This window comes from Symphalangus syndactylus, chromosome 12 (genome assembly GCF_028878055.3).
Source record: "Symphalangus syndactylus isolate Jambi chromosome 12, NHGRI_mSymSyn1-v2.1_pri, whole genome shotgun sequence".
NCBI lineage: Eukaryota > Metazoa > Chordata > Mammalia > Primates > Hylobatidae > Symphalangus > Symphalangus syndactylus.
Window position 1 is genome coordinate 64,025,815 of NC_072441.2, and position 26,330 is coordinate 64,052,144.

Consider the following 26,330-nt stretch of genomic DNA (forward strand, 5'->3'; position numbering starts at 1 on the left):
TCAATGCAGCCTCAATCTCCAGGGCTCAGGTTATCCTCCCACCTCAGCCTCCCAAGTAGCTGAGACTACAGGCACGAGCCATCATGTTCAGATAATTTTTTTTGTCAAGGCAAAAAGGTTTCATATGTGACCTAGGTACTGTTAAACAGATGGCCATGTGCTTTCACATGCTTCAATCTTTATGGCAGGTGCCTGGTCCTATGGACATTTTAATTTCAGACTCCGGCTTAAAGACTTGTAGGCTACACTTCCAAAAGAAAAAGTAACACAATAATAGGTATGGCACCCACTCTGTGTAGCACTAGCTCCTAGAATTGGAGGGCTAGAAACTGATCCGGCATCTATAGCAACTTATGAGGGACAGTCATGCCTAGGAAAATGTTCTCTGGGTGGATTAAAGGTTTAATGTGTGAGAACTGGTGTTTCTAGAGGAGACCTAGCAGAAGTGTGAAGGTAATACTATAAGAAAATAATTTTTAAAGTACCTTTTTTATACCTTTTCCTCAAACACTTCTTGAGGAGAGAACAGATGGGGTTGTTTTTTCAGGGAAAACAAGGATTTTACCAAAGAGAGAATATAATTGGAAGACTCAACTTCCCCCTCCCCATATCAGCTCCCCTTGAGGATGGTGGAAACTGTTCTAGAAGAGATTCTGGCTCCAACCAACAGTGAAGTGAGCAGTTGCTCATAGCAAAGAAGGAGGCACATAATCCACACAGGATAGCATCATTGTAGACTAGACATAAACTCCCTCTTTCCAAAAATAGCAGTGGGGAAAATGACCTTGAAAGGGAGAAGCTGACAACTGAGTTGCAGAGTTCAATTCAAGAAAAGAATCTCAGAGAACTCAATGGGTTCTTGTGTTTACAGTTTATTTAATGGAAAAGAGATTGGCCTATTGTGGTTTTGATGCCTGCTTTGCCCTGGGATGAGGAGGCTTCCAACATGTCACTTGGAAGAAAAGACAAGGGTTTTCCCTGGTTTCTGACACCAGCGGGGCCTAGGCTCCTTGATCCACAGCAGAGTTTTCTGGGATTTCTTTTTTTAGAGAAAGAGGACTTGTTTGAGGGGTTACTGAGTTGACAGAGGAATGGTTTCCATAGATGGGAACAAAGCGGTTGTCAAAAACTAGAGGAGTGTGTTCCGGGAGCTGGATGACAGGGCTGGAGGACAGCATCATCCTGTTTTCAGCTTCCATCTGAAGACCCAAGTTACCCATCCTGGGGTGAGTGCCCACCTCAGAAGTCAAATTCTCCCCTCTTAAAGGCATAGTCTGCCCTTCAGGGGTGACTGATATGTTTCTGGAGGGGACAGTCACCTTTTCACGGGCCACAGCCTTCCTTCTAGGGGCCATTGTATTCTGTCTAAGGGTCTCAGTCTGAAAACGGGCAGGGATCATAGTCATTCCTCCAGGGTTCACAGACTGATGACTCACAGAGGTCACAGATTGATGACCCACTGGGGTCAGGGTCTTTTCCCCAGGAGTCACAGACTGATAACCCACAGAGGTCAGGGTCTTCTGTCCAGTGGTCACAGACTGATGACCCACAGGGGTCAGGGTCTTTCCAGGGGGCTCAGACTGATGACCCACAGGGGTCAGGGCCTTCTCTCCAGGGATCATGGACTGATGACCCACAGAAGTCATGGTCATTGCCCCAGTGATCTCAGTCTTCTCTCCTAGAGCTACAGTGTGCTTTCCAAGGGATACAGTTTCCTTTGTAGGGGTCACAATTGTACCTCTAGGGGTCATAGTCATATTTTCACACTTTCCATGGATCTCGGTGACCCCAGCTTCTCCTCCTGGGGGCAAAATCTTACTATCAGTGGTCCATGCCTTGGTCACAGCCAGCCTTTCAGGGTCAGTGCTTGAAGAATTCACAGCAGATGACAGCCAAAATTGTGGTAAAGAAGTTGAACTGAACTCTAGAGAAAATCAACAGAAAAGAATGAGATTCCTACCACTTCATTCTCAGCCCATTAATTACTGGCAGAACTAGAACCACTCCAGGGCTCAAGTACCTGCCCCAAAAACTCAGAAGTGTAAGATTTCATACTATACCTACTTGAGGACATAGATGAAATCCCATCACATTGAAGCCTTGCTCCAGACCCCATCATGTTCGCAGGTCCCAGACACCAACAGGCAGGCATGCAGTGGATTTGCTACATTTTCCATGAATGACCCCAGAAAGGAGCCCACCCATTCCTTGTGCTTAAGCCCTCACTTTGACATCTCTGACTGCACCATCAGCAAAACTTTGCCCTCAAGGCCTAATTCTAAATAATTACTTGATGAATGCTCAAGGAGAAGCTTCTTATGTCTCTATGTTGTAGGAGGCGCCAGGAACAAAGCCAGGGGCAAGGAGGCTGGAGACAGCATGCTGTGAACAATGGGACGGGGGCCCACCTAAAGACTTGACCTGACTGAGCTCCAGTCGCATTACCCATAAAATGAAGATTATAAACCATCTGTAAGGATGCTTCACCTCTTGCATGCTAGCTTCCATTTCCTAATTGCCAGGGTAGCCTCTGCTATCAAAAAGAGATATCAAAAGAAACCTAATTCCCTCAGCCCTTGCCCATGAAGGTAAGAGAAAGAGAGAAATAAATAACATATATTGAGTGCTAACTATGAGAATTTTAATTCCATAGCTCACTTAGTTCTTATAATAATGTCATGAGTATACAGATTATTCCCATTTTAGATAGAACAAAGGAAGCTCAAAGAGGTCAAATAAGGGCCAAGTATCCCAACAAAGACTGGAAAACATATTGGCCTGGTAAAGCTTTTTCTCTCCCCTCAATGTCATGTTGCCTCACCAAGGCATTTAGATCTAGCAGAAGGGACTCAACCAGTGCCTGGTTATGCAACTTCCAACCCCAGCTTCTAGGTCACAGCTACTTACCAGCCCGCACCAGGATATCATTTAATACGTAGACAAGGGGGAAAGGGCCAGTGCCACAGAAAGTGCCCCTGACGTCATCCATGTCCAATGTCCACACCATGGCCCCCCCAAAATGCTCTCGCCTTATAAACCATGCCTGTAAAAGTAACAGTCAGTCAACCTGCTATACTTGTCAGTCTCCAGACTGGGTACAATGGCAAAAAACTGAAGATAGTCCCTCAGGAAGCAATGTAGCAGGGTGGTTAGGAGTGTAGCCTGCATTTGAATCTAGCTTTTATTGCTTATTAGCTATGGGATCTTGAAAAAGTTATGTAACCCTTATGTGTCTTAACTGTCTCATTTGTAAAAAAAAAAAAAAAGAGAATAATAACATGTCCAACATTTTCAGACCCAAAAGAGTCTTACATGCACATACTACATACAATATGGATGAAGCGTGAAGACACTATGCTAAGTGAAATAAGTCAGACACAAAATAAGAAACACTGTGTGACTCCATTTATGTGTGGTACCTAGAGTACTCAAATTCACAGAAAGAGAAAATAGAATGGTGGTTGCCAGGGGATGGGGGAAGGAGGAAGGGGAAGTTACTGTTTAATGGGCACAGGGTTTCCATTCGAGAAGATGAAAAAGTTCTGGAGATGGATGGTGGTGATAATTACACAACAACATGAATGTATTTAATGCAACTGAATTTCAGACTTTAAAATGGTTAAAATGGTAAATCTTATGTTTTGTGTTACATAGGAATGCTACATAAGTTTTCCTAAAGAGTTCCTATGCATAAGATATTTGGATCAATACCTGGCACATAGTGAATCTTCAATAAAAGTTAGCTACTAACGCTCTGGGTTCCCCACCTCACTAATCACCATTATTATCGTATTAAACTGTAGATATTGCTCTACTGTTTAAAATTCATTTCCTTATCTCACAGTGATGCTATAAAATGCAGTAGAGGACAAAATATTATATTCTTCTCACAGATGAGAAAATAAAGGCTTTCATCCACACTTTTTAAAACCTCTGCTACAACTAAATGGCAGAGCTTAGATTCAAGTCCAGGTTTTATTATTACCTTGCCAGCACTCTCTGTCAAGTCTGATGGAAAAGACAGACTCCATCAGGTCCAAATAGCTGTGTGCCTTAGCCAAGTCAATTGGCTCCTTTCAGGAGTTGACTTTCCCCAAATGTAAAATAAGAGGAAGGAGGAATCCAATCATTAAGTCTGAAACTGTGAAGTTTCTGAGACTTTTATGCTACTTACAAGCTAACAAATTAGTCTGCCAGTTTTGTGTGTATACACACACACACACGTATATACACACACATACTCACGTGCCCCAACACCCCAGACCTCTGGATCAGAGGACAGAACATCTATTATTCACAGAAAAACAAAACAAAACAAAACAAAATAGCCAGAATAGCACCTTGAGTCAGTTTCCATGTTCCAACTACCCAAAGGACAATGTGATGAATGTCAGATGTTCATTTCACCTGCATATGCAGTGGGGTCTGTGCTGCAGAGAAGAACCCTGAAATTATGAGACTCAGAGCTTATATAGGATGGTTGACATATGTGGCCCTCCTCCCTTCCAGAGAGGAGAGAACTTGGAATGTAAACAAGTCCTCCCTGGGAAGGTGACTTTCACAATCATTGAAGGTAAGCAAATGGCTCTGGGGGAAAGAGGAAAGCAGCTCTCTATTTTTAGTATAGCTTGTCTGCTTCTTTTGCCCAGAATCCTCAAACTGTGCAGGAACTCTGAGAAATCCAGGGTATAATTATCTCCCAACAATAATCCCCAAGGTCTCTTTTAGCTCTGATATTCTATGTCAAAATCCCTTAACCATCCCCTCCTAGTTCTGCAAGTTACAGTAACTGCACCTCAAAGCAAGACCACCCTCTGCTGCTCATCCCAGGGCCTCCCCCAACACGTGGGGTCAATCCCCTCTCTGATGTCCTATGGGTCATAGGGAATTAAGTTAATTCCATCCAATTGGGTAAATCCATTGAGTCATTAATCTTTCTTGTTTGTGTCTTCCCATTCCCAAACCACTGAGCTAGATCCCAGAGGGGAGAACCCATGCTCTTTTATCTCTCTCCTCCCCAGCAGGCCTCACCCAGTGTTAATGCACAGAAGACCTAAACAGTGAATCTTCATGAGTGCCTTCCTCTCTGGTGCTTCCCACACAAACTTCCCCCAAAAAACAAAAAACAGCCAACACCTGCCATTTCTGTATCACCGTTAACAGGAGAACTGTGAATTCTCTCTATTTAAGTCTCAATATCCAAGCAGTTGCCACATTCTGACAATTTCTCACCTTTAAACTGCTGCTCCTTCCAACTACCCTAGTCCAGACCCTCATTATCTCATGCTTGGACACCTCTGTGTCCACCCCCAGAGCTCCCAAATTGCCAACTTAGCATTTGGAAGGATCATATGTGGAGGCATTCTGAAATAGTTTCCAAAGTTTTTCTAATACCTACTGAATATTGAGGAGTGGAACCATGATTTCTATATGTATCCAGTCTCTCAGGTGATTCCAAAACAGAGGCAGGTTTAGGAACTACTGGAGCATGTCAGTTCTCTTTTAGTTCACTATAAAAACCTGCCAGATTCAACTTCATAAAATACCACTTACATGAAGGGAGGGTGGTGGTCATAGTTTGGCTCTAAAAGTTTGAAAATTAAAGGTCATCCACCTGTAGAAACCTGATTTTGCCTTAAAATATCCACAGGATGAAGACTGAACACCTTTACCAGCATTCAAGTCCCTTTATAAAAAGTCTCTGCTTCACCCAAATTCTTCTTTGAATCTGCTATAAGCTTTCTACACCACTGAGCCTTTCCCCCATGTCATAATCTTCTCCTACACCTACTCACCTCCCTCAGGAAGCCCTCCCAGACTTCCTCATTTCTGCTACATGTCAGTAATATTTACAGAGCACTTACCATGATCTACTTTGTGTTGGTATTTATCTGCTATGAAATTAGCTGGTCCAAATGGAAAGGAAGAGACTAAAAAGATCATCAAAAAGCTGTAAGAATTGGGAGAACTATTTATTCACTCAGAATCTGGATTCCTTCTCTTCAGAATAGAGACTTGGAACAGATGGGATTATAAAACCCCAATTAGAACTAAAATGTAGGCATGCCTGAAACTCCCCTGGTCTAATCATCCTCACCTTTCACCCTCCACCCAATACACATATATGCACTGTACAAATAAGGGCCCCATGGAAGACAGTAGGAAACCATGTGCTGGAGCACGAAAGAGCCAGGGTCTCACCTTGTAACTGAAGCTGATGGCATCGTCATAGCCAACCCATTCTTTCCCCTTGTTGGCATATGGGACATACTGATAATCAATCCAGTGCTTCTTCGCTCCCCACACAAAGGAACAAATCTGCCAAGAGGACCACCAGGTTAGTTGTGGGAAGTGCCATGGAGATAAGCACCAGGAGACAGTTGTTCCTTGCCCAAGGATAAAGAATCCAAGAATCCCTAACCAGCGAATGAGAAGAAGGTAAACCAAAGAGAGAATGGAGAGGCCACTCACAAATGAGTTCCTCTCTATTTTGAATAAATTCCTGCTGTTACCCGTTCCTTCCTCTACTGTCCATGATGGAAAAAAAGGAACCAAAGAGTGGATGACATCCTTATGAAACCAAGCCAGGGGTATAATGCCAGTACCAAAACAGTAAGAGTAACATACATGATCCTTGACCAAATCTGTACCTCATTCAAAGTGTTTTCATAAACAAGTGTCTCCTGTTCATTAGATCCCAGCACAAACTACCCCATATAGGTAGTTCTCAAACTAGCACCTGAACTTCTAGTAGATTTAAAGTTCTTGAAAGCATGGAGAACTAGGTTGCTACAATCAATTAAGCATTCGCGTGTCCATGGGCTGCCCAGCATTGTGCTAGAAACTATATGCTGCAAAAAAGTAGAGGTATGCAAGCTGTGCTGCAGAAATTAATGTCTAAGTCATTCCTTTTTTCTTTTGGTGCTTTAAAGGGTCTGTCTATCAAAGCTTCTTTGCCCTTCTAGAACATTGTTTCAACTATGCCAACACTCATAAAAATGCTTCATTGGGTTAGCAGAAAAACACCCTCATCCATCCAGCACAGAGCAGAGATTGGAGAGACTTGCAGCACCTCCACTACTGCCTAAAGTACTCACCTTGTCCCTCTGTACCTGCTGTCCTCTACCTGGGAAGTCCTTCCTGTCTAGTCATTCCTGTCCTTCAGGATTTTCCTTTGCTTGAAACTCTGCTCAAACTCTACCTGCTCCATAAGACCTTTCCAGGTCACTACAGCCACACACTTATGCGGCTCGTATTGTCACCTCTGGTGGTTACATTCCCTTGGAAACATGTCTCTTTCCGCCACCCAGTAGCAAGCTTGGTTGAGATGAAGATAAAGAGGGCAGAGCTGGAGTGGAGAGAAAGAACCTGTAGTAGATAATGTCTTGGAATTGCTTCAAAATAATCTAGTAGTAGGCAGGGAGGGAGTCAGTAGAGATGAGACAAAATTGTCCATGAATTATTAATGATTGAAGCTGAGTGAGTAGTATGTGGGGGAGGTACAGAGGCTATACTATTCTTTTAATTTTGCATATGTTTGAAATTATATATATTGCAAATATTAATGATTTTTATTTAGGCCTTACAGAAAGTCAGGGTTTACCTGTATAGCATTTAAGATCCTTTTTTGGGGTGCAATGAAACACTTCCATCCAGATTCCACGAAGTCCTTCGTCCCTTACTCAAATAACTTACCCCAAAGAAAAAGAAAATATCCCAGAGAGTGGATTTCCCTTGTACTAATAGACCACCTCTTTGCCGTTTCTACAGCTCTCACCCTTGTCATTGCCCCTTGTCCTGGCCTTTGCTCTAGCTGGGGGTGGGAGAGTCCTAACTGCTAGACAGAGACTGATATTCCCATCACCTCAAAATAAGCCAAGAAGCCTTCTTGCTTGGTGTACTTCCCTGGAGATGCTGGTCCGATCGCTCTGGCCTGCAACCCATTCTTAGAGGCTTTGAGGAGGCGAAAGGTACGTCCATAGGTGGGGATCCCCATGATGAGCTTCTCTGAGGGTGCCCCAAGCTTTCTCCAATAATTCATAGCATATGCCTGCAGGTAAGAAGAATCCAGACTCCTCCTTGTTACTAAGAGCCAATGGCCTGAGCTCAGAGGGGCAGATGTCTGGACCACCTGAGATCTTTCCTTTGCTTACCGAAGATTTGGGGTCTTCAGGCAGAGAGAACAGGGGGCTATTATGTCCTGTGAACCTTTCCCAACTTCCATGTATGTCATAAGACAAGACATTGATGAAATCCAGGAGTCTGTAAGGGGCAGGAGGAAGAGATACAAAGACTGGGCTAGCCAGATTTTCAAGTCAGAGCATCACAGCACTGTCTAGCTAACTAGCTAGACATCGGTCACCAGAGCTTCCCTGCTCCTTCTGCCTGTGGGGCCTGCCCAGGCTGTGCTATCCACCTGCCACTGGAACAAACAGCTGGTTAGGAACTGCTGTGTAGGAGGAGCTATGCATCCTGAGAGTATCTGTGGAGGTAGGCAGGAGTTAGATGAGAGAAAATACACTCAGGCCTGACATAAATGCTAACAGGCGTCTGCACAAATGGTCATGAGTAAAAGCAGTCTGTTCCATAGCTTGTCTTTCTACAATTCCATGAGCCATTGAAACCCACCTCCTCTAGAAAGCTTTCATCATTACCAGGTCACAGGGATAAGGGTTTACATTGAATATCTAATTTTATTTTAATCTGGCTAATTCCCTAAGTAGTGTTACTATCTCCATTTTAAAGTTGAAGAAATCGAAACTCAGATGGGTTAACTAATTTGCCTAATGTTGCCCAGTTGGGTGAAGGCAGGACTATCTCAATCCTGTCTGGCTAAAAGATCAACACTAACATACTCCATGTCCCCTGAGTCTCTCACCATCCTCCCACATTGAAACCACTCTCTAGCACACTCACACAAAGGAACATCCCATTTCTCTTTTGGTCTGCATCTGCCTCAGTTTCCTCTTCTGTAAATACTTGATTCACAAAATTCTAGAAAATATACCTAGAGATGACATGTCCAAAAAGATTTATGTGCTGCTCTTTGTCTAGCTTTTTAACTTTTGCATGAAGAACTGCTCTGAATACTGGGTGTGACTGGGCATTCCTATTTTTGTGTTTGTGACAGTGATTATTAATTCATCCATCTCTGATGCCAGCATCCACTGCATAGTGTATGTCTACGGATATACTCTAGGTAGAAAGAGGACAGGCCCCTGGGATTCTCTCCTTGTGAGACCCAGCAATAGGCTGTGCAGAAGACTCTACCTGTGCTAACGTTGTGGGCATATATTACATCATCTCCCTCTGAGGTCTAAAGAAACCCTCAGGGTATAATGGAGCTAGCCCTTGTCCCCACCCATGCTCCTCAGTCCAGCCCCAAACTTGCACTGACGTCAGGGCAGGCACACGGTGAGCTCAAAAACAGTGCTTGGGAAGCTCTGGGGTTCTGAGCTCAAGATACCTGCTTCCCTCCAATGTCCTGCCCCACTAAGGCAATATACACTCACCTTCCTAGAAAGCGCACATCATAGGATGTTTGGACGATGTGTGGAACCCCAGAAACAGCAGCAGACAGCAGCAGCCTTGGGCGCATGGTGAGCAGTGCCTCCTTCCGGAAGGCAAACAGGAGCTCCTAGGAGGAAAGACAGAAAGACACAGAGAACTGGACAAACAGAGAGGCGGGGCCTCGGGGGAGTGTCATCCAGGAAGCATTTACTGAGCTCCTGAGCCAGGCTCTGGGACACGAAGGTGAGTTGGACATGGGCCATGCCACAGGCTCATGAGACAGGCAGATGAGGGCTGATGTGGTGAATGATTTAATAGTGGGGAGGCGAGCAGGCTCAGGAGCACAGAATTCAGACAGACACTGCCTGAGAGAGTGCACCTGAGAGAGTGCAGAGAGAAGGCATCCCTTAGGCTGGAGGACTGGAGCAAGCCCCAGGTGCAGAGAAAAGAGCAACCTCAAGGAGTTACAGGTATTACCCTCCAAGTGTTCACAGTAAAAGAACATTCTGTCACCCTCTTCTGCCCCTGGCCCTGGACTTATGCTCCTCTCCTGCCATAAGCCCAGATATATAAAAGTAGAATCGTTTTTGGATTCTGGTGCTTCTAGACCAGACTTACTTCAATTAAGAAGAGAAAAGTCCACCGGTCATGCATGGGGCTGCCTCTTAGTCCAGGATATAAGAAGAAAAGGTCAAGACCATCAAAGTCATGTGTCCTCAGAAGGGATATAACTGAAGCAATAAACTTTTCACGGTTGGCAAATGTGGACAACATAGTGGTGAATCTGCAGGGAGACCAGGGGTAAGGCAAAGAACTCTATCCACAGAATCACAACCTCCTACAAGGCCCCTCGCAAGCTTGGTGCCCTGTGGTGGGCCTGGCAGATGTGGCTGGAGGAAAGGAAGGCAGATCTCCAAAACTCTCCCACCTTCTTACATGCCTCTCCCAGCACCAGGAGCTCAATACCCAGGAGCAGGGAATTCAGGCAGCTAAAAGATGTTGAAAACCACGTACTGCCCCGAGGCCAGACGGCACAGGGAACAGCAGGCACAGAACCAAGTATGCAGCCTGGGGTGTGGAGAAATGGCTCAGCCCAGCTCTGCCCCCAAAACATGGTATGCCCACTGGCAAGGCACCGTCCCTCTCTGTGCTGTCTCCTCATAGGTAACTACTCAATTCCCACAACCTGTCCTAGCACTGACATTTTCTACCTGACTGGATCAGGGGAGAGAGCATGAGTCAAGGGCCAGCATGTCCAGAAACATCTATGAGTTAATCTGGGCCTGGGCTGTATAACTTGGCACAAGAGGCCTGTGCTCTGATAAGGGGCTCCTGATCCTGTGTTCTTTTGTTCATTGTTTATTTGATATTTTTCTATTTTACTTGTTTGCTCTTCTGTAGTGATGACACTTTGGAAAAATTCTAACTTATTGCACCTGACTTTAAGCAACTCTGGGGTAGTCCTGAGATAAGCCATGATTAGAAAATTAACCAGACTCATAAATAGACCTGGGTTCCATGGTCAGTTTGCCACCTCCTTGCTGGGCAATCTCTGAGGAATACCTGTGACAAATCTGGCAAGTTCCTTAATACCTGTGACTTGTGCTTTCTGCTCTACCAATTTTGAATACAACCACTTTGTAAAGCTTCCTCCAAGTGTTCATGGGATAATGCGTGTACAGCCCTAGCCCAGCATCTGGAGCACAGGGAGTGTTCAGAGATGGGAAGAGGTGAATCCTGGGCTGGGCAGAGCTAGTTCTCACTCCCCTGCCCTGAATCTCTCCCCCATCTTGTAAAGTGCATCCTCACACGCTCCCAGCCCACCAGCCCTCCCTCTCGTGCATCTCACGCCTTTAAGGCAACAAGGCAAGCACGGCCTCTAATCCAGGCCTAAGCCATGAAATAGGGGAAATGTTTCTTCAGAAAATATGAAGGCAGTTTGTTATTTCCACGTTGCCTCATGGAGACTGAAGTGCTAACAAGAGCAGCTGCTACATACTGAACATGTACTATGTGCCAGCACTAAGCTTAGCATTTTGTTATTTCCTTTCCTCTGATCCAACCCTTTGAGGTTGATATCCCTGGATCCACTAATAAAGTGAAGAAACCCATGAGGTTTGGGAGTTATTCTCATCCTGCACCTGATTCCTCCCCTTGGAGACAAAATCCTTGCCTCTTATGAAAGGTTGAGGAAGCAATTATGAGTGCCTCATTTTGTCTCTAATTTTCCCCCAGCCCCTTTCTCATCACCTGCTAGAACTTCCTTGTCTTCCCTGACCCACTATGGAGAAGAGGCCAGGATGTCCCTTGAGTGCAGGGGTCTAAGATTCATGAGTTGGGGAAGTGCTTGCGCTAGCTTTGCTATCCCCATGGCCAAGATGCCTTCCCCCTCTGTCTTCACGTCTAGCCAGCCTGCTCCACCCTCCCAGGGAGAAGAGAATAACAGCAAAGTCTCACCTTGAGGTGCCAAAGTTCCACCCACCGATGGACAGTAGTGTTTTCAGCTCTCTGTTCCTATGATGTGGGAGAGAGGGTTGATGAGCTGGGTCCTTCACTCCGGTGGGCAGCTGCTGCCACATTGTTTTGTTTTGCTCATTGGAAGAAAACAGGAAACAGGAGAGATGGGAGGTAAGGAAAGGAAAAGGGGGAAGGTGATAGAAGGAGAGAGATGATGAGTGCAGGAGAGAGGAGGAAAGACAGAGAGAACAATCAACCCAAGGGCCATCACAGCCCAACAACTCCAAGGTTGCACAAAGTCTGCCAAACTCACACATGTCCCCATGATGCTTCCAAAAAAAGAGTAGTCTAAAGTGTTTCTCTTTTTCCTATTCAACAAATATTTATTGAGCAATGTCTATGTGCCATTTACTGCTTTAGGCACTTTAGAACAAAGAGCAACACAGATAAGCTCCCCACTTTCAGGGAGTTTATCATCTAGTGGCATAGAACTTTTACTCCACTCATCTATAACCATTAATGCAGTAACAAGCCTTCCCTTGGGCACAGAGAGATCCCAGGAGTTCTGGAGAGAGGAAAATATAAGCAAACACTTACTGAGCACCAACCCTGTGTGAGACACTGACCTAGCCACTGGGGATACAACGACACAGCAGACACTGCCCCTTCCCTGGAGTAGCTCACTGGTAACAAATGGTAATAAAAACACGAGCATTTGTTGAGCATTTGGGATGTGTAGGCCCACTTTAACAGCATTAATACCTAAAATCCTCACAACTAGGTTCAAAGGCTGAGTTGGGTTTTGCCAGGCAGAGAAGAGAGAGAAGCACATTCCACGCAGAGGCAACAGCAACTACAAAAGTAAGGAGGCAGGAAAGAGCTCAAGGTGTCTGTGAGAAGGAGTTCTCAAGTTGGGGTGCTCTGGACCCCTATTTGAGAGGAAACTAGGACTGGAAGAAATAGAAGAAAGTTGAAGAGTAACAAGAGAAATAGACTGTTATCTTATACCTGTGAAATCTGAAAATACAACCCCCATATCCAATATAAACACACCTCTCCTTTAGTTTGTTGAACTCTGGGTAGAGAATTTCCTCATCCTGGAGATCCTTAGCAACAATCTGATTGTTGTTCATTGAGGCAAAGGCAAATATCAAGTGGGTGCAGAGAAAGGGGTCCAGGTCATGGGGCAAGATCGAGGCGGGGCCTGGCCGACTGTGTGCCCAGTTGGTGAAATAACACACCAGTTTATGGGCAGCACCTGGTAAGGGAGAGCACACATTAGTTGGCAGAAACCAAGGGAGGGGATGGAGCTCAGCTTCCAGAAAGCAATGTGAACGCAGCCCAAGAGACCAGGCCACATTTTCGCATCCTCTCTCCCGGCCCTGAAGTACACCTCAAAACTACACTGAGGTTCTATTCCTCCCCCACTGCTGAGGTCTCAGGAAGAAAAGAATGCCTTGTGAAATCCTGGTCAAAACGGATTCTCAAGTCTGGACCAAGGCACACAGTCAGCGACACAAACAGCAGGTGACCAAAAATCCTCTGAGAAACTGTGTTGGAGCAATAATCCCTGTCAGAGGAGCCAGGGCAAGGCAGGCTGCAGGGGACACTCAATGTGGAGGACTTCTCAGCCAGAGATGCTCCCTGGCTCTGGAAGGGAAAACACAGTTTCCTTACCATCGTGGTGTTTCAGCACAAGAACCAGCCCTGCGGGAAACAAAGGGAGGAGTCACACAGAGATTCATACCCTCACCAGAGCTGCATGCCACAGCACACCCTCTGATTAGCAAGGGTGCCCAACACAGCACCTTATGCAGATGCAGACACACAAATGGGGACACACACACCATTCACTCATTTCCTAGTCTCTAAAGTTGGACCAGTGGAGCTAGATGTAAGTTCCTTTCTTTCTGATGAACATGTGTATATGCTCATGCTTTGCCCAGGGACAACGACGAGTGTTAGAAGTCCCAGAAAAAGCTTGAGGCCAGTGGTTCTCAACCCTGGCTGCAAATTAAGAAGTGCTGATATCCTGGCTGGTCATGCAGAGATTCTGACAGAACTGGTCCAAGGTGGAACTCAGGCATTTAAAATTTCTAATGTGCCACCAGGTTTGAGAACCACTGCTCTGACCACTTCTCCCTGGGTCCCTCTGACCTCTGACCGTTAACTATGGCCCATCCCATCTCTACCTAATCTAGGCTCCCTGAGTCTCAGGCTGCTCTCTCAGGCACCAGAGAGATGACAAACTCATAAAGCCTGGCACCTCCTGGACTGAGTGACACTGCTGGGACTTGCCACACTCACCAATCCACAGCAACAACTTCAACATCTCAATGGTCTGATAGCTGTGAGGCCAGAGATGGAGCCCTTTATAGGAGCTTCCCTGTGGATAGCGCTGGGACAGCCCAGCTACACACACACACACACACACACACACACACAAACACACACCCCAGTGCCAGGATCAGTAATTTATTAGAGTCATAGTGACCCCAGAACCACCTGTCCTCCCTCTCCAACAAAGCAACAGCACCAGGTTGGCATTGAATACCAGGAAGAGGTACCGTCGGGGGGAGAAACCCCATATGGTAGCAGCAATTCTATTATTAAAAGATTATTGGCTGGGAAGCAGCGTAATTTTAAAAAATAATTTAAACTCTAACTTTGGATTTAGGCTTTGAATCCAAGGTTTGAATTGAAAGTTTGAATCTCAGTGTCACCACTTAGAAGTTTTGTGATCTTGCACAAATTACCTGCCTCTGTGAGCTTCAGTTTCCATGCTTGTAAAATGGAGATGACAGCTCGGACTTACCTCATAGAGCTTTATAGAGATCAAAGAGATAATGGGTCAAAAATTGTTAGTTTTGTGCTTGCATATAATAAGGGCTCCGTGAATGGTAGCTATTATTAGGGATGTCAAAAGGGTTGCCCAGCAGAGCAGAGTTCTCAAACTCAAAAGACACTTGCCAGGCAGGTAATGTAAATGGATGGCGTAGATGCAATAAAACAGCTCTCTCCATTTTATTAGAAAAGTAACAGTTCATGCCCAATGATGTACATCAACTGACATGAAGCCTCTTTGTCAGGAGACAACAGAGATCAGTATAAAGAGGGACAGCACTCTGGGCAGCTGCTAATGGTTTCCCTGAAGGGAAACAGACCCAGTGTTGCTGGATCCTTCAGTTTCTCAGAAGAAGACAAAACCTGAATTTTTATAAGTCAACAATATTTGAGTCAGTATATGAGCCAATTGTGAGGATGTGTTATGAACCTCAAGAATATAATGGATACAATTCTGGACATCTAAGAGCCAGTTTTTAAAACATGCAACAACAGGACTATGAAAGATTAAAAAAAAATACCGTTTTTATTACCAGACTGCAAGCCACATGCTTTTATGATTCATCAGTTTTCTTTCTCTGCTACAGAGGGTCTTGGACCCTATGCCCACCTTCACAGAGACTGATGCTGCTCATCTAATCCAGATGAACTACCACGAGGTATTAACCAGATGTCAATATAATCCACAACACAGGGAAATAATGACTGGTGGTCAAATTCATATAACATCTATCCTTCATTTCCAGTATGAAGAAACCAGGAAAGTCATTGTTTTAAATCAGCAGTTTGCTTGGATATGATGGAATAAAAGCAAAAAATTGTACAGAATGTTTGGAGTATTTCACTGAAACTCTGGGAAAGCCTGATGGAATACCCCACCCAACCCAGACTATATCTCCTTTTCTTCATCCATCTTTGCCTTTCTTTATGTATTCAACAAATAATCACTGAGCATGTGCCACGCCCTACTCGGCACTTGAAACAGTTTCTGCTTTCAAGGAGCTTATGATTTAGTGAACAGACTGATCATATCCCTAGAGCTAGACTATGTGTCTCTTTCTTGGAGAAGCAGCATGATGAGCGCAGTGAGGAAAACATGAGTTTTGTTGCCAAAATGATTTCAGATGCAATTCTCACTCTGTACCATCACTGAGGCAACTTGGGTCCCACTTGCATGCTCAATGCCACCATCCATTCCTTGGACTAATATTCACCTGAATTAGGAGAAAATTAGGCCTCCTGAGACCAACACCGGATCATGCTTGGCAACAACTTGTACCATTGGTTAGACTACCCCTGGTATGTTTTCTGACTACAACGACCATGCTCTTGTTCCCCCATTCCTAGCCCTTGTGCCCTCATTCTTGTAACTGGGTCTGGTCCCTGCTTTGACTTCTCTTCCTGTTCTACAAACTGCTGGCACCACAGTTGGTTCTTAGGGCCTGGGTCTTCTGACTCTGTCTTGCTAGGTTCCTCATATCCTATAGCCTAAACGCCTCCTGTCTTTTAAGACCTCTTTGATGTGGAATGCCTATCTTCCTCCACTTCTGAGCCTCCTCCCACAGTATCCCCTGCCCCTCAAGATTTCACATCACTGAGATTGCCCACTAGGCTGTGGCCTTCACTGAAACTCCTAATAGGGGCACTAGCTGCTAATGCTGTACCTAACACAGAAGCCAAATTGGCCTGCCAATTTGAACTTAATTCATCTGCACCTGAGTCATCCTCTGGATTCCTATTCTGCTGCATTGAGCACGGCTAGATCTCAGACCTGACCCCTCTGTGCCTTGCAAAAATGACTGATGATTCTGAGAATGCCAAGATATAACAATGGATGCCCAGGAATGACCTCTGCATAATGCAGGGATGACCGTGCCAAAGAGCTGGCAACTATGCCTCTATATGTTCAGCGGATGATGAATAGTAAAATGCTGAATGGGGGTTATGTTGAAAATCAGTGTGTCGTGTCGCTCTGTGTGTTCTCAATCCTTTTCCTTCAGTTCTTGCTGTCAAAAAAAAAAAAAATTACAACCATTGCTTTTTATTTTTACCCAACCACCTGGATACTTAGAAAATATCCCTCCCTAGTGCTTAGCCTGTTCTCATGAAGTTAGAAATGACATTTGCAAATGTCCTTTACTGAGTAACTGAAGAAATCCCTGCAGCAGTGTGACACCTCTCACATTTTACAACAATTATCAAGATGAAGGCAAGATCAAAGACGTGAAGTGCTTTGGTTTTAACAGAGCATTTGGCCAAATATTTCATGTGAATGAATTAGCGAAGTATGACTTAAACAAAATCAGTTGGTTGAATAATAAAAAAAAATCCAAAGAATATTGACCACAGATCACTGTATACTTGAAGGGAAGACTCTTTTCTAGTCAGTTACCACATCTTTAAAGTGAAGGGAGTGTTCTAATATTTGGTGTAAAAGATGATTTTTGGTTGTGCATGAGGGATTTTTTAAAGTATTTAATGTGTTTATTTTAATGTATAGTAGGAAAATGAATATTATCATATAAACCCATACTTTCATGGATCTTATTTAAGTTTAAAAATTGAGGAAATTCAAAAAAGAATATTTGTAATAAAATAGTAAAGGTAGTGCTATTTGTTTAATGTCTTTAGAGGTCATAGAGCCAACATCACAATCCTAAATATAAAATCTTGTAACCTAGCAATTTCACTTTTAGAAATGTATCATGCCCAAGTACACAAAGAAACAATGTTCATTGCAGCTTTATTTGTAACAGCAAAATACTAAAAACAAAACAAAAATCCTAACTGATTAAATGACATCATTAGGAAATGGCTAAAGGTGTTATTGCACATCCATGCAATGGCCTTTTTCCTTTTAAGCCAGTGATTCTCAACTGGGTAAAATTTTGCCCAATCTAGCAATATCTGGAGATATTTTGGTTGTCACAACAGTGGAAGAAGGTATGCCATAGTACGTAATGGGTAGAAGCCAGGGATGCTGCTAACCCTCCTTTGATGCACAAGACAGCCCTCCACAATGAAGTATATTCAGTGCAGAGGGTCCTTGACTTATGATGGGATCGATAAACCCATTGTAAGTTGAAAATATTAATGTTTATGAGAACACATGGACACAGGGAGGGGAATATCACAAACTGGGGCCTGTCGGCAGGTTGGGGGCAAGGGGAGGGAGAGCATTAGGACAAATACCTAATGCATGTAGGGCTTAAAACCTAGATGACAGGTTGATAGGTGCAGCAAACCACCATGGCACATGTATATCTATGCATCATACCTGCATGTTCTGTACATGTATCCCAGAACTTAAAGTAAAATAAAAAATATTAATGTTTTCAACTAACCACTATTTTATCAGGATGTAACTCCATCATAAGTCAATGAACAAACTGACAACACTTTTTGTTGTTGTTGTTGCCGTTGTTTGCACTGTTGTAGAGTTGAAAAATCGTAGGTTGAACCATCAGAAGTCAGGGACCGCCTGTACTGATAATTTAATAGTGCCAAGGGTGAGAGACCCTGGTTTAAGCAGAATTGCTTTTTTGTGGTCATCAGTTATTCTTTTCATTCCAACAGAAGGTTGACAGTGTGCTACTACTTAAACCCTTATAACACTAGATCTAAAAATTAAACTGTTTCATCTATTACAAAGCAAGCTCTTTTAGTGAAGGATTCATGATTGATCCACCTTTGTTGCCCCAAATCCAATGGTTAAATGGTCTGTCTTTGGAATGAATGAGCTGAGAAAAAGCATAGCCAAAGAGGTGGGCACACCCCCGCTTAGAAACAGGCAGATTTGGGTTACTAATTGAGAAACTGTGGACAACATATTTGAAAAGTAGCAATAATGACACTTTTCTTGAAAGGTTTAAAAAAATAGAGATTATAAATGTAAACTGTCTGATTCATGGTAGGCACTCATAGCGGTGACTGTTGTTATTGCTGCTAATGGTTATTATCATTGGCAGTGAGATCAATACCTAACAACATTGAACTAATTGCTCAACAGTTTTAACTAATAGATCCTTAAGGCCCTTTCCTAACATTTTGTGGCATAGTCCTGAAAGCAATTCATTCATTCATTCATTTTTCTAACTTATTCAACAAATACTTATTTTCTACTCTAATGGAGCAAGCAAAAACTAAAATCACAAAAATTTAAAATATAAGCACGTAACTTAGATGTTAGAGACTCCCTGCCCCTCAGTGGTCTGATTACACTCTGCCTATATCCCAGCCCCACTCCCTGTGTCAGCCCAAAGTGTCCCCGATAATCCAACAAATTCTCAAGAATTCCTCCTTATGTTCTTCTCTACTCCTGTGCTCCTGCATCCTTGGGTGTAGACTGTTTTTCTGCAAAGCTTCCTGGTGCATGACTTAACCTTTTTACTGGCATCTATAAGAAATCCTTACACATCAAGTTCTTGGTAGTTTTTACTAAAAACATAGGGGTGAGGGGTGCCTGTGAAGTGTCACATCCCCTAATGCAAAGACTTCACCAACTCCTGGCTCCTCTCAGCTATCCCAGTGTTCTCTCTCTCTCCCATTCCAGAGTCCCTGAAAAACTTCTCCCTTGTTTGCTACAGTTTAGTTCTAACCAGGCCCAAAATGCTTGGGCTTTCACTATCTATACCCAAGGCATATATTAGGGTACTTTCTCTAATAAATCCAAAGAGGAATTCCAATAGCAACTGTTACTATAATTGCCTTTTCCTATTTACTTGTATTTTGTATATGTATGATTAAGAAAACATGCAGGATGTACTGTTTGGGAAGAACATGGTTTAGAAACTTCTTTACCATGGAAGGTATCTGGGCAGGAAAGGGAAACAATCAAAAGGATATTCTAGGAAGATGCGTATAGACAAGTAAAAGGAGGAATGGAGCAGAGACCCACTGGATGGCAAGAAGGGGGCAGGGTGCTAAACCATCTTGAGTTTATCTTTTCCCACCTTCCCAGTGCTGTGCCTTTGCTCATGGTGACTGATTCCCAATTCAGAAAGGTGCAGCTCTATGGTGGCTGTCCTCTGTATGCTGGAGATAATGGTAGGAATAGATACAAGGGAATCAGTTCCCTGATCAATCAGATACAAGCTAGGCAGTGACCACAATAAACCCCATAAGAAAGAAATGATACTCATGGGCCACACGCAGGGCTCACACCTGTAATCCCAGCACTTTGGGAGGACGAGGTGGAAGGACCACTTGAGCCCAGGAGTTCAAGACCAGCCTGAACAACAGAGAGACCCTCGTCTCTACAATGAGTTTTTTAAAAAATTAGCTGGGTATGTTGGCACATGTCTACGGTCCCAACTATTTGGGAGGCTGAGGTGGGAGAATCACTTGAGCCCAGCAGTTCAAGGCTGCAGTGAGCTGTGATTGTGCCACTGCATTCCAGCCTGGGTGACAGGGCAAGATTCTGTCTAAAATAAATAATTAAACTAAATATAAAGAAATGATAATCATGGTGTTTTGACCTATAAGAATTTGTAGTGATGACTAATTGATGGTAAGTTCCCAAGAAATGAAATAAATGAGCAGCCTACTAAGGTGCAGCTAGACATAAATTTCTAGGTCTACAAGACAGAAACCTAACCCAGATTACTATAGAAGGGATTCACAGCTTTTTACCCAGTTCCCAGATCTAAGCTAGTTCACAGTCCTGGAGCCACTTAACTATGAGGAAGCTGGGTCCTTCTGAGAAGGGATCCTGCAATGTAGCCACAGGTATGCATTCAGAATTTTCACCCAAGCTTTCCCCAGAGATAGTGTGGGCTGCAATGACTTCACACGGGGAAAAAGAAATGCCTAGACTATGCAGGGGCATTAGATACTGTCTCTAAACTTACACCGATTCTCAGAGACTGGAAACACCAATGTACCTAACATGTCACTGGGGGCTTATAAATTTCAAAGGGTAAATGAAGTCTTGGCCTGAGTCCATCTAGGCAGCATAACCACGGACTTATTATGTGATTCTTCCCAAGTCCCAGAATGTATACTGGGAATAGATATCAGTAACAAGCAGAGTCCTTACGTTATTTCCCTGGCCTCTGGTAGGAGGACTGTTATGGTAGGAAGGGTCAGGCAGAAACCTCTGGAGTTGCATATATGTATGCGTGTGTGTGTTGTGTGTGTGTTCTAAACTTTATAGTTTAAAAAAATAGTAAAAACACAAAACAAAACAAAAAAAACACTATGTCCCTAGAGGTATTGCAGAAATAATGCTACCATCAAAAACCTGAGAAATGCAGAGTGATGATTCTTACCCCATCATCCCTTAATTCACCTAATTGGCTGGTGCGAAAACCAGACAAATTCTGAAGAATTACAGTTGATAATCAGGTTGTGCTGCCAATCACAACTAAATTCCAGATGTGCTGTTCTTTAATGGAGCAAAAGGACATAGCCCCTTGGACTTGACATACAGCTACTTACCTGCCTTATCTTCCATTCCAATCATTAAGGAATTTGGGGAAACTGCACTTGTATGGTAGGGACAAGAGCATAATTTTATTAATACCATCTTGCCCCAGGACTGTGTCAACTCTTCCACTTTTTGTTATAATACAGTCCAAAGGGAACTTAAATTTCTTAGTAGCCCACAAAACATTATACTGGTCCACTGTATTAATGCCACTATGCTTAAATCAGGGAGAATATATGGTGTCATCTCTCCCAAGGCCAAAATGCATAGCTGCAATTAAGAACCAAGGGGTAGGAACAGAAGTTGCCTTTTTTACTGTTATATCTAATAATTCACTTGAAGAGTTTTTGCTTCTTATTCGGTAGTCCTGGCTAAGTAGGCTTGAAGATTCTAGCATTAAATGAGGAATATTTCACCCAATACAGTTATGGTCTCAATGAATTAGAAGCTAAGGCTACCTCTTGGCCATCTGGGGCTCCTTAGGCCACTGGAAAAAAAAAAATGTAAAGAAGCCATTGCACCAGTTGGGGTAATTGATCCCAATTACCAGGGGGGAATTGAGTTGCTGCTACACAACCAGAGAAAGGAGGACTGTGTTTGCAACTCTGAGGACTCACTGGGACATCTTCACTACTCCCTTGCCCAGTAATTCCCAGGACGGAAAGCTGCAGAAGCCCAATAAAGAGCAAATCACTAAGAACTCAGACCCCGCACACAGGTTTGGTCATCTCACCAAGTTTCTCAGAGGGTGAGGGGAACCTGAACGAGGGGTTCTCAGAGGGTGAGGGGAACCCAACATCGAATGGATGGTAGGAAAAGATGGCCATGATACTTAGGCTGTATGACCATTTACGAGTAGGAACTCTAACAACTATATTTCGTTACTTGTTTTTGTCTTCTCACTTTTCTACTGCTGCTTTATATGAGGACACTAATGATACCTAATCCTTTAGGTTTAAGGTGGAAGCATAAACAAATGGTTATCACCCCATAATGATAAAATAGTTGATGGGACTCTAGGCATCTCTTGTGTTAAGGACATGAAACTTCACCTATATTAAGGACAAGAGAGGACGACAAGGGGCAAAAAGGTAGACTAAACATATTTTTCAACTGCCCTTCAATTAGTATTTCCCATCTTTCTCCACCTTGCTTGCTGCCCCTGAAAGTCTGTCTGTTTGGACTACATCAAATGGGCTCTGTTGGGTTCAGCCTGACAGAAGAGTAGAGGAAGGGAGGACAGAAATCGGCATATTCATTCTCCTGGATCACCCCGTGATGTGGCATCAAGGTAACTCCATCTCTTGATAAAAGTCACTGCTGCTCTCAAAGCAGATGCTCTACAAAACTATCTTTTCTTCCAGTTTCAGGTAACCACTCCCTTCCTTTGCCCTTGGGCACTAGTCCTTTGATTCTCCTACACCATTTCCAAACCTTTCTAATTAGTCCCCTTATAAATACACTCTCTGAAACTATATTGAGTGTACCATTTGCTTGTTGTGATAACTCATTACACGTCTATCAAATAATCATGTTGTATACCTTGAATATACACAATATTTGTCAATTAATTTTTTCTTTTGAGACTGTTTCACCCCTGTCGCCCAGACTAGAGTACAATGACCCAATCTTGGCTCACTGCAACCTCTGCCTCCCAGGCTCAAGTGATTCTCCTGCCTCTGCCTCCCGCGTAGCTGGAACTACAGGCACACGCAACCGTGCCCGACTTTTGTATTTTTTGTAGACATGGGGTTTCACCATGTTGCCCAGGCTGGTCTCGAATTCCTGAGCTCAAGTGATCTGTCCACCTCGGCCTCCAAAAGTGCTGGGATTACAGATGTGAGCCACCACACCTGGCCTAATTATTACTTTTTAAATTTAATCTAAATGTTAAGCAGGGAAAATTTACACTTTGATGACTGGGATATGAACCCTTGTTTTCTACGAATCTTTACTTTTGACTAGCACCTGAACACTTAATTCCATTCTGTCTCTCTCTCTAGACTAAGCCGCTGAATGCAGGAAAACCATCTGTCTTTCTCACTACCAAACCACAAAATGCCTAACAGCTTCGGATACACCATAGCTTCTCACTACTGAGTATTTGTCTGGTTTCTGACCCATCTGGAATTCTCAAAAGGTAATCTAAGTCAGTGCTTCCCAAACTTTAATATGCATGAGTCACGTAGGAAGCTTTTGAAAATGTAAATTCTGACTCAGTAGATCTGGACATTCTGTATTTCTAGCAAGTTTCCAGGATATGCAAATACTGCCAGTTTATAGAACACATTTTGAGGAACAACACCTTAAAAAAGCCAGAACCCCCGTCCAAAAAAAACCAAATATTGTATGCTCCCACTTACACATGTCTAGAATAGTCAAATTTATAGAAACAAAGATGAATGGTGATTGCCAGGGTCTCGAGGAAGGGGAGTTACTGTTTAATGAGTACAGTTTCAGTTTGGGATGATGAAAAAGTTTTGGTGATGGAAGTGGTGAAAGCTGCACAAAAATGCAAATGAACTTAATGCCACTGAACTGTACACTTAAAAAGTTAAAATGACAAATTTTACATTAAAAAAGACTTTAAAAACTCAAACAAGGCCCAAGTTTACCTTGCTTCAAGGAGTCCACCACAACAGGTCCAGGGACGGTGGTGCACGCAGAGCCTGTCTTACCTGCCTCCAGGTGCCTAGATCAAAGGTTAGCATTATGCAGTTTTGCCAAGCAAACTGCAGTTGGATAATGGTCTTAAAGGGTCTCATACATCAGTTCTACTCAGAGGATTTCTGAGACAAGTTGCAGAAACTACAGAACATGAAGCTAATTTAGGCTGTATATAAAAAGTGCATTTTCTAATCTAAACAATTTTCATGACTTAGCTGACACTCCAGATAAGAGTTGCTACCAGAATGGAAAATTAGTTTGCAACTGAAATTCCTAATGCTTACAACACGGTGCCTCCCAAAGTGAAATGCTTGACCGGAATCTGGTACCTCATGATCACAGGGACAGGTGAAATATAGCTATATCCACTGAAGGCACTTTCAAAAAGTGACACTGGCTGGGCTTTCACCAGAATGGTTAAAGGATGTTGTTCGGGAATTAAATTCCTTATTATATTTTGAACTTTGATTGTCCATCCACTACATACTGAAGCTGCAGAACATCATTTATGAAACAAGGCGCGCCGGGCGCGGTGGCTCACGCTTGTAATCCCAGCACTTTGGGAGGCCGAGGCGGGCGGATCACGAGGTCAGGAGATCGAGACCACAGTGAAACCCCGTCTCTACTAAAAATACAAAAAATTAGCCGGGCGTGGTGGCGGGCGCCTGTAGTCCCAGGTACTCGGAGAGGCTGAGGCAGGAGAATGGCGTGAACCTGGGAGGCGGAGCTTGCAGTGAGCCGAGATTGCGCCACTGCACTCCAGCCTGGGCGACAGAGTGAGACTCCGTCTCAAAAAAAAAAAAAAAAAAAGAAACAAGGAGTTTCCACAGTAAGTAGAATGCTACTATATTAAATATTGTACCAGATAAAAGATTATGGGATCACTAATTGTGTCACAACTTGTTTTGTCTCTACAACTTAAAACAAGAGCTAACCTTTCTTCTCAGATGCCCACAGCTCCCTCAGTTCGCTGGATTGCAGTAGTCCTGTGATCACTCAGTGAGACCAAAACTCCAGAAATGCCTATTTTTGATGGAGAACTAAAAAAGAAAATGTGTTTGGGGTCCCAGAGTTGTCTGCTTACCTTGTTTACTCTTCCAAAACTGTATCGTGTGAGCTGTTGATGAAGTTCTTGAGAAATTTCAATTAACTCAAAATTGAGACTACAGCTTGCATATCCTTTTTTGAAACAAAATCAATTTCACAACTGATTCTAATATGTTCAGTGTGACCATTACTCATGCTGTCCAAATGCAACAAGAATCTGCCTCTTAATAATCAGAGCTCTTTACTTTCAGGTCTAGATGTGGCAAGAAGTTTTGGAGCCCTCTGAAGTTCAATCTGATTTTTAAAATCTCCTGTCCTTTCTAACATGCTATCTGGAGGAAACATGGCTGGAGGCCCACAGCAGTTACAGCTTGGGTGTTTCTGCTGCTATAATATGATTGTGAACCAGTAAGTAAGGTCCATATAGCTATTTATTAAAGAACCAGACTCCAACTGTCGTGTTGGGAAGGAGAGACACCTTGAAAATTAGCCCAGTGTCTGATGCCACCTGAAATCACAGGCAAGCCTTCTTCAGTATTCTTTGTGGTTCTGAGCACCATCCAATGGGTGAGCCTCATAGCCCTTGGTGGACCAGAGAACAGCCGTGGAAGAGTAGGTTTGATTAGTGGACTTCAGAGTAAGGATGTAGATAGGGAAATGGGTTTACTCTAATGTTAAGACATTTTAACCAATGAAATTAAATGCAAAATATTTGTATATTTTTAAACAAATAGATTGATCTCATTTCTACCTGTCATCAGCTCTGCACTCACTCTACTAAAACTATCCTCAAGTGAAGGACCTAGCAAATCACCCCACATGTGACAGTACCATTTCTAATTATTCTGTGGTCGTCTTTTATTTTAAACTATCTTCTTTGTTCACTGCAACATATACACTTACCCAAAATTGTGCTCGTTGTTCTTCCTACTGTATTTGAGAAGGTTTATAAATATCTTGGTGGTGGTCACTGATAGATGTGAATTACTCTCATCAGCACAGATCTATCTGAACCAAAACATTTTTTTACAATAAAATATGGTCCTTCAAAAACCATGCTTTCTGGTCAGGCACGGTGGCTCATGCCTGTAATCTCAGCACTTTGGGAGGCCAAGGCAGGCAGATCACCTGAGGTCAGGAGTTCGAGACCAGCCTGGCTAACATGGTGAAACCCTGTCTCTACTAAACACACAAAAATTAGCTGGGCATGGTGGTGGGTGCCTGTAATCCCAGCTACTCAAGAGGCTGAGACAGGAGAATCGCTTGAACCCAGGAGGCGAAGGTTGCAGTGAGCCAAGATCATGCCACTGCACACTAGCCTGGGCAGCAAGAGTGAAACTCCATCTCAAAAAAAAGAAAAAAAAAACCTATGCTTTCC

At 43.5% G+C, this 26,330-nt stretch overlaps 1 protein-coding gene across 3 annotated transcripts; it reads right to left on the minus strand.

The window, feature by feature from the left end:
* Positions 1 to 856: 856 nt before the first annotated feature.
* On the minus strand, positions 857 to 24,419 carry OVGP1 (oviductal glycoprotein 1). 3 transcript variants are annotated; one of them, XM_063625650.1, is made up of 11 exons: positions 14,275 to 14,314; positions 13,645 to 13,674; positions 13,021 to 13,225; positions 11,968 to 12,024; positions 10,129 to 10,294; positions 9,513 to 9,637; positions 8,154 to 8,262; positions 7,865 to 8,050; positions 6,202 to 6,318; positions 2,908 to 3,043; positions 857 to 1,924 (listed from the first exon to the last, which is right to left on the minus strand). In XM_063625650.1, the coding sequence occupies exons 1-11, from the start codon at positions 14,297 to 14,299 to the stop codon at positions 1,002 to 1,004; spliced, it is 2,079 nt and encodes a 692-aa protein (XP_063481720.1). In that variant the 5' UTR covers positions 14,300 to 14,314; the 3' UTR covers positions 857 to 1,001. The 3 variants fall into 3 exon arrangements, with proteins under 3 accessions (XP_063481720.1, XP_063481722.1, XP_063481721.1); XM_063625652.1 differs by lacking the exon at positions 7,865 to 8,050 and having other exon boundaries at positions 13,645 to 24,419; XM_063625651.1 differs by lacking the exons at positions 7,865 to 8,050; positions 13,645 to 13,674; positions 14,275 to 14,314 and having other exon boundaries at positions 11,968 to 13,110.
* Positions 24,420 to 26,330: the final 1,911 nt, after the last annotated feature.

Bases quoted from the DNA above. Each gene is read 5' to 3' on its own strand.
- OVGP1 (XM_063625650.1), bottom strand. From the start codon at position 14,299: ATGTTGAAGTTGTTGCTGTGGATTG. The intron at 8,051-8,153 runs GTAAGCAAAGGA...TCTTACCTGCAG, and splicing joins CTGAAGACCCCAAATCTTCG to GCATATGCTATGAATTATTG. The intron at 6,319-7,864 runs GTGATGGGAATA...TCCTCTTGGCAG, and splicing joins GCTTCTTGGCTTATTTTGAG to ATTTGTTCCTTTGTGTGGGG.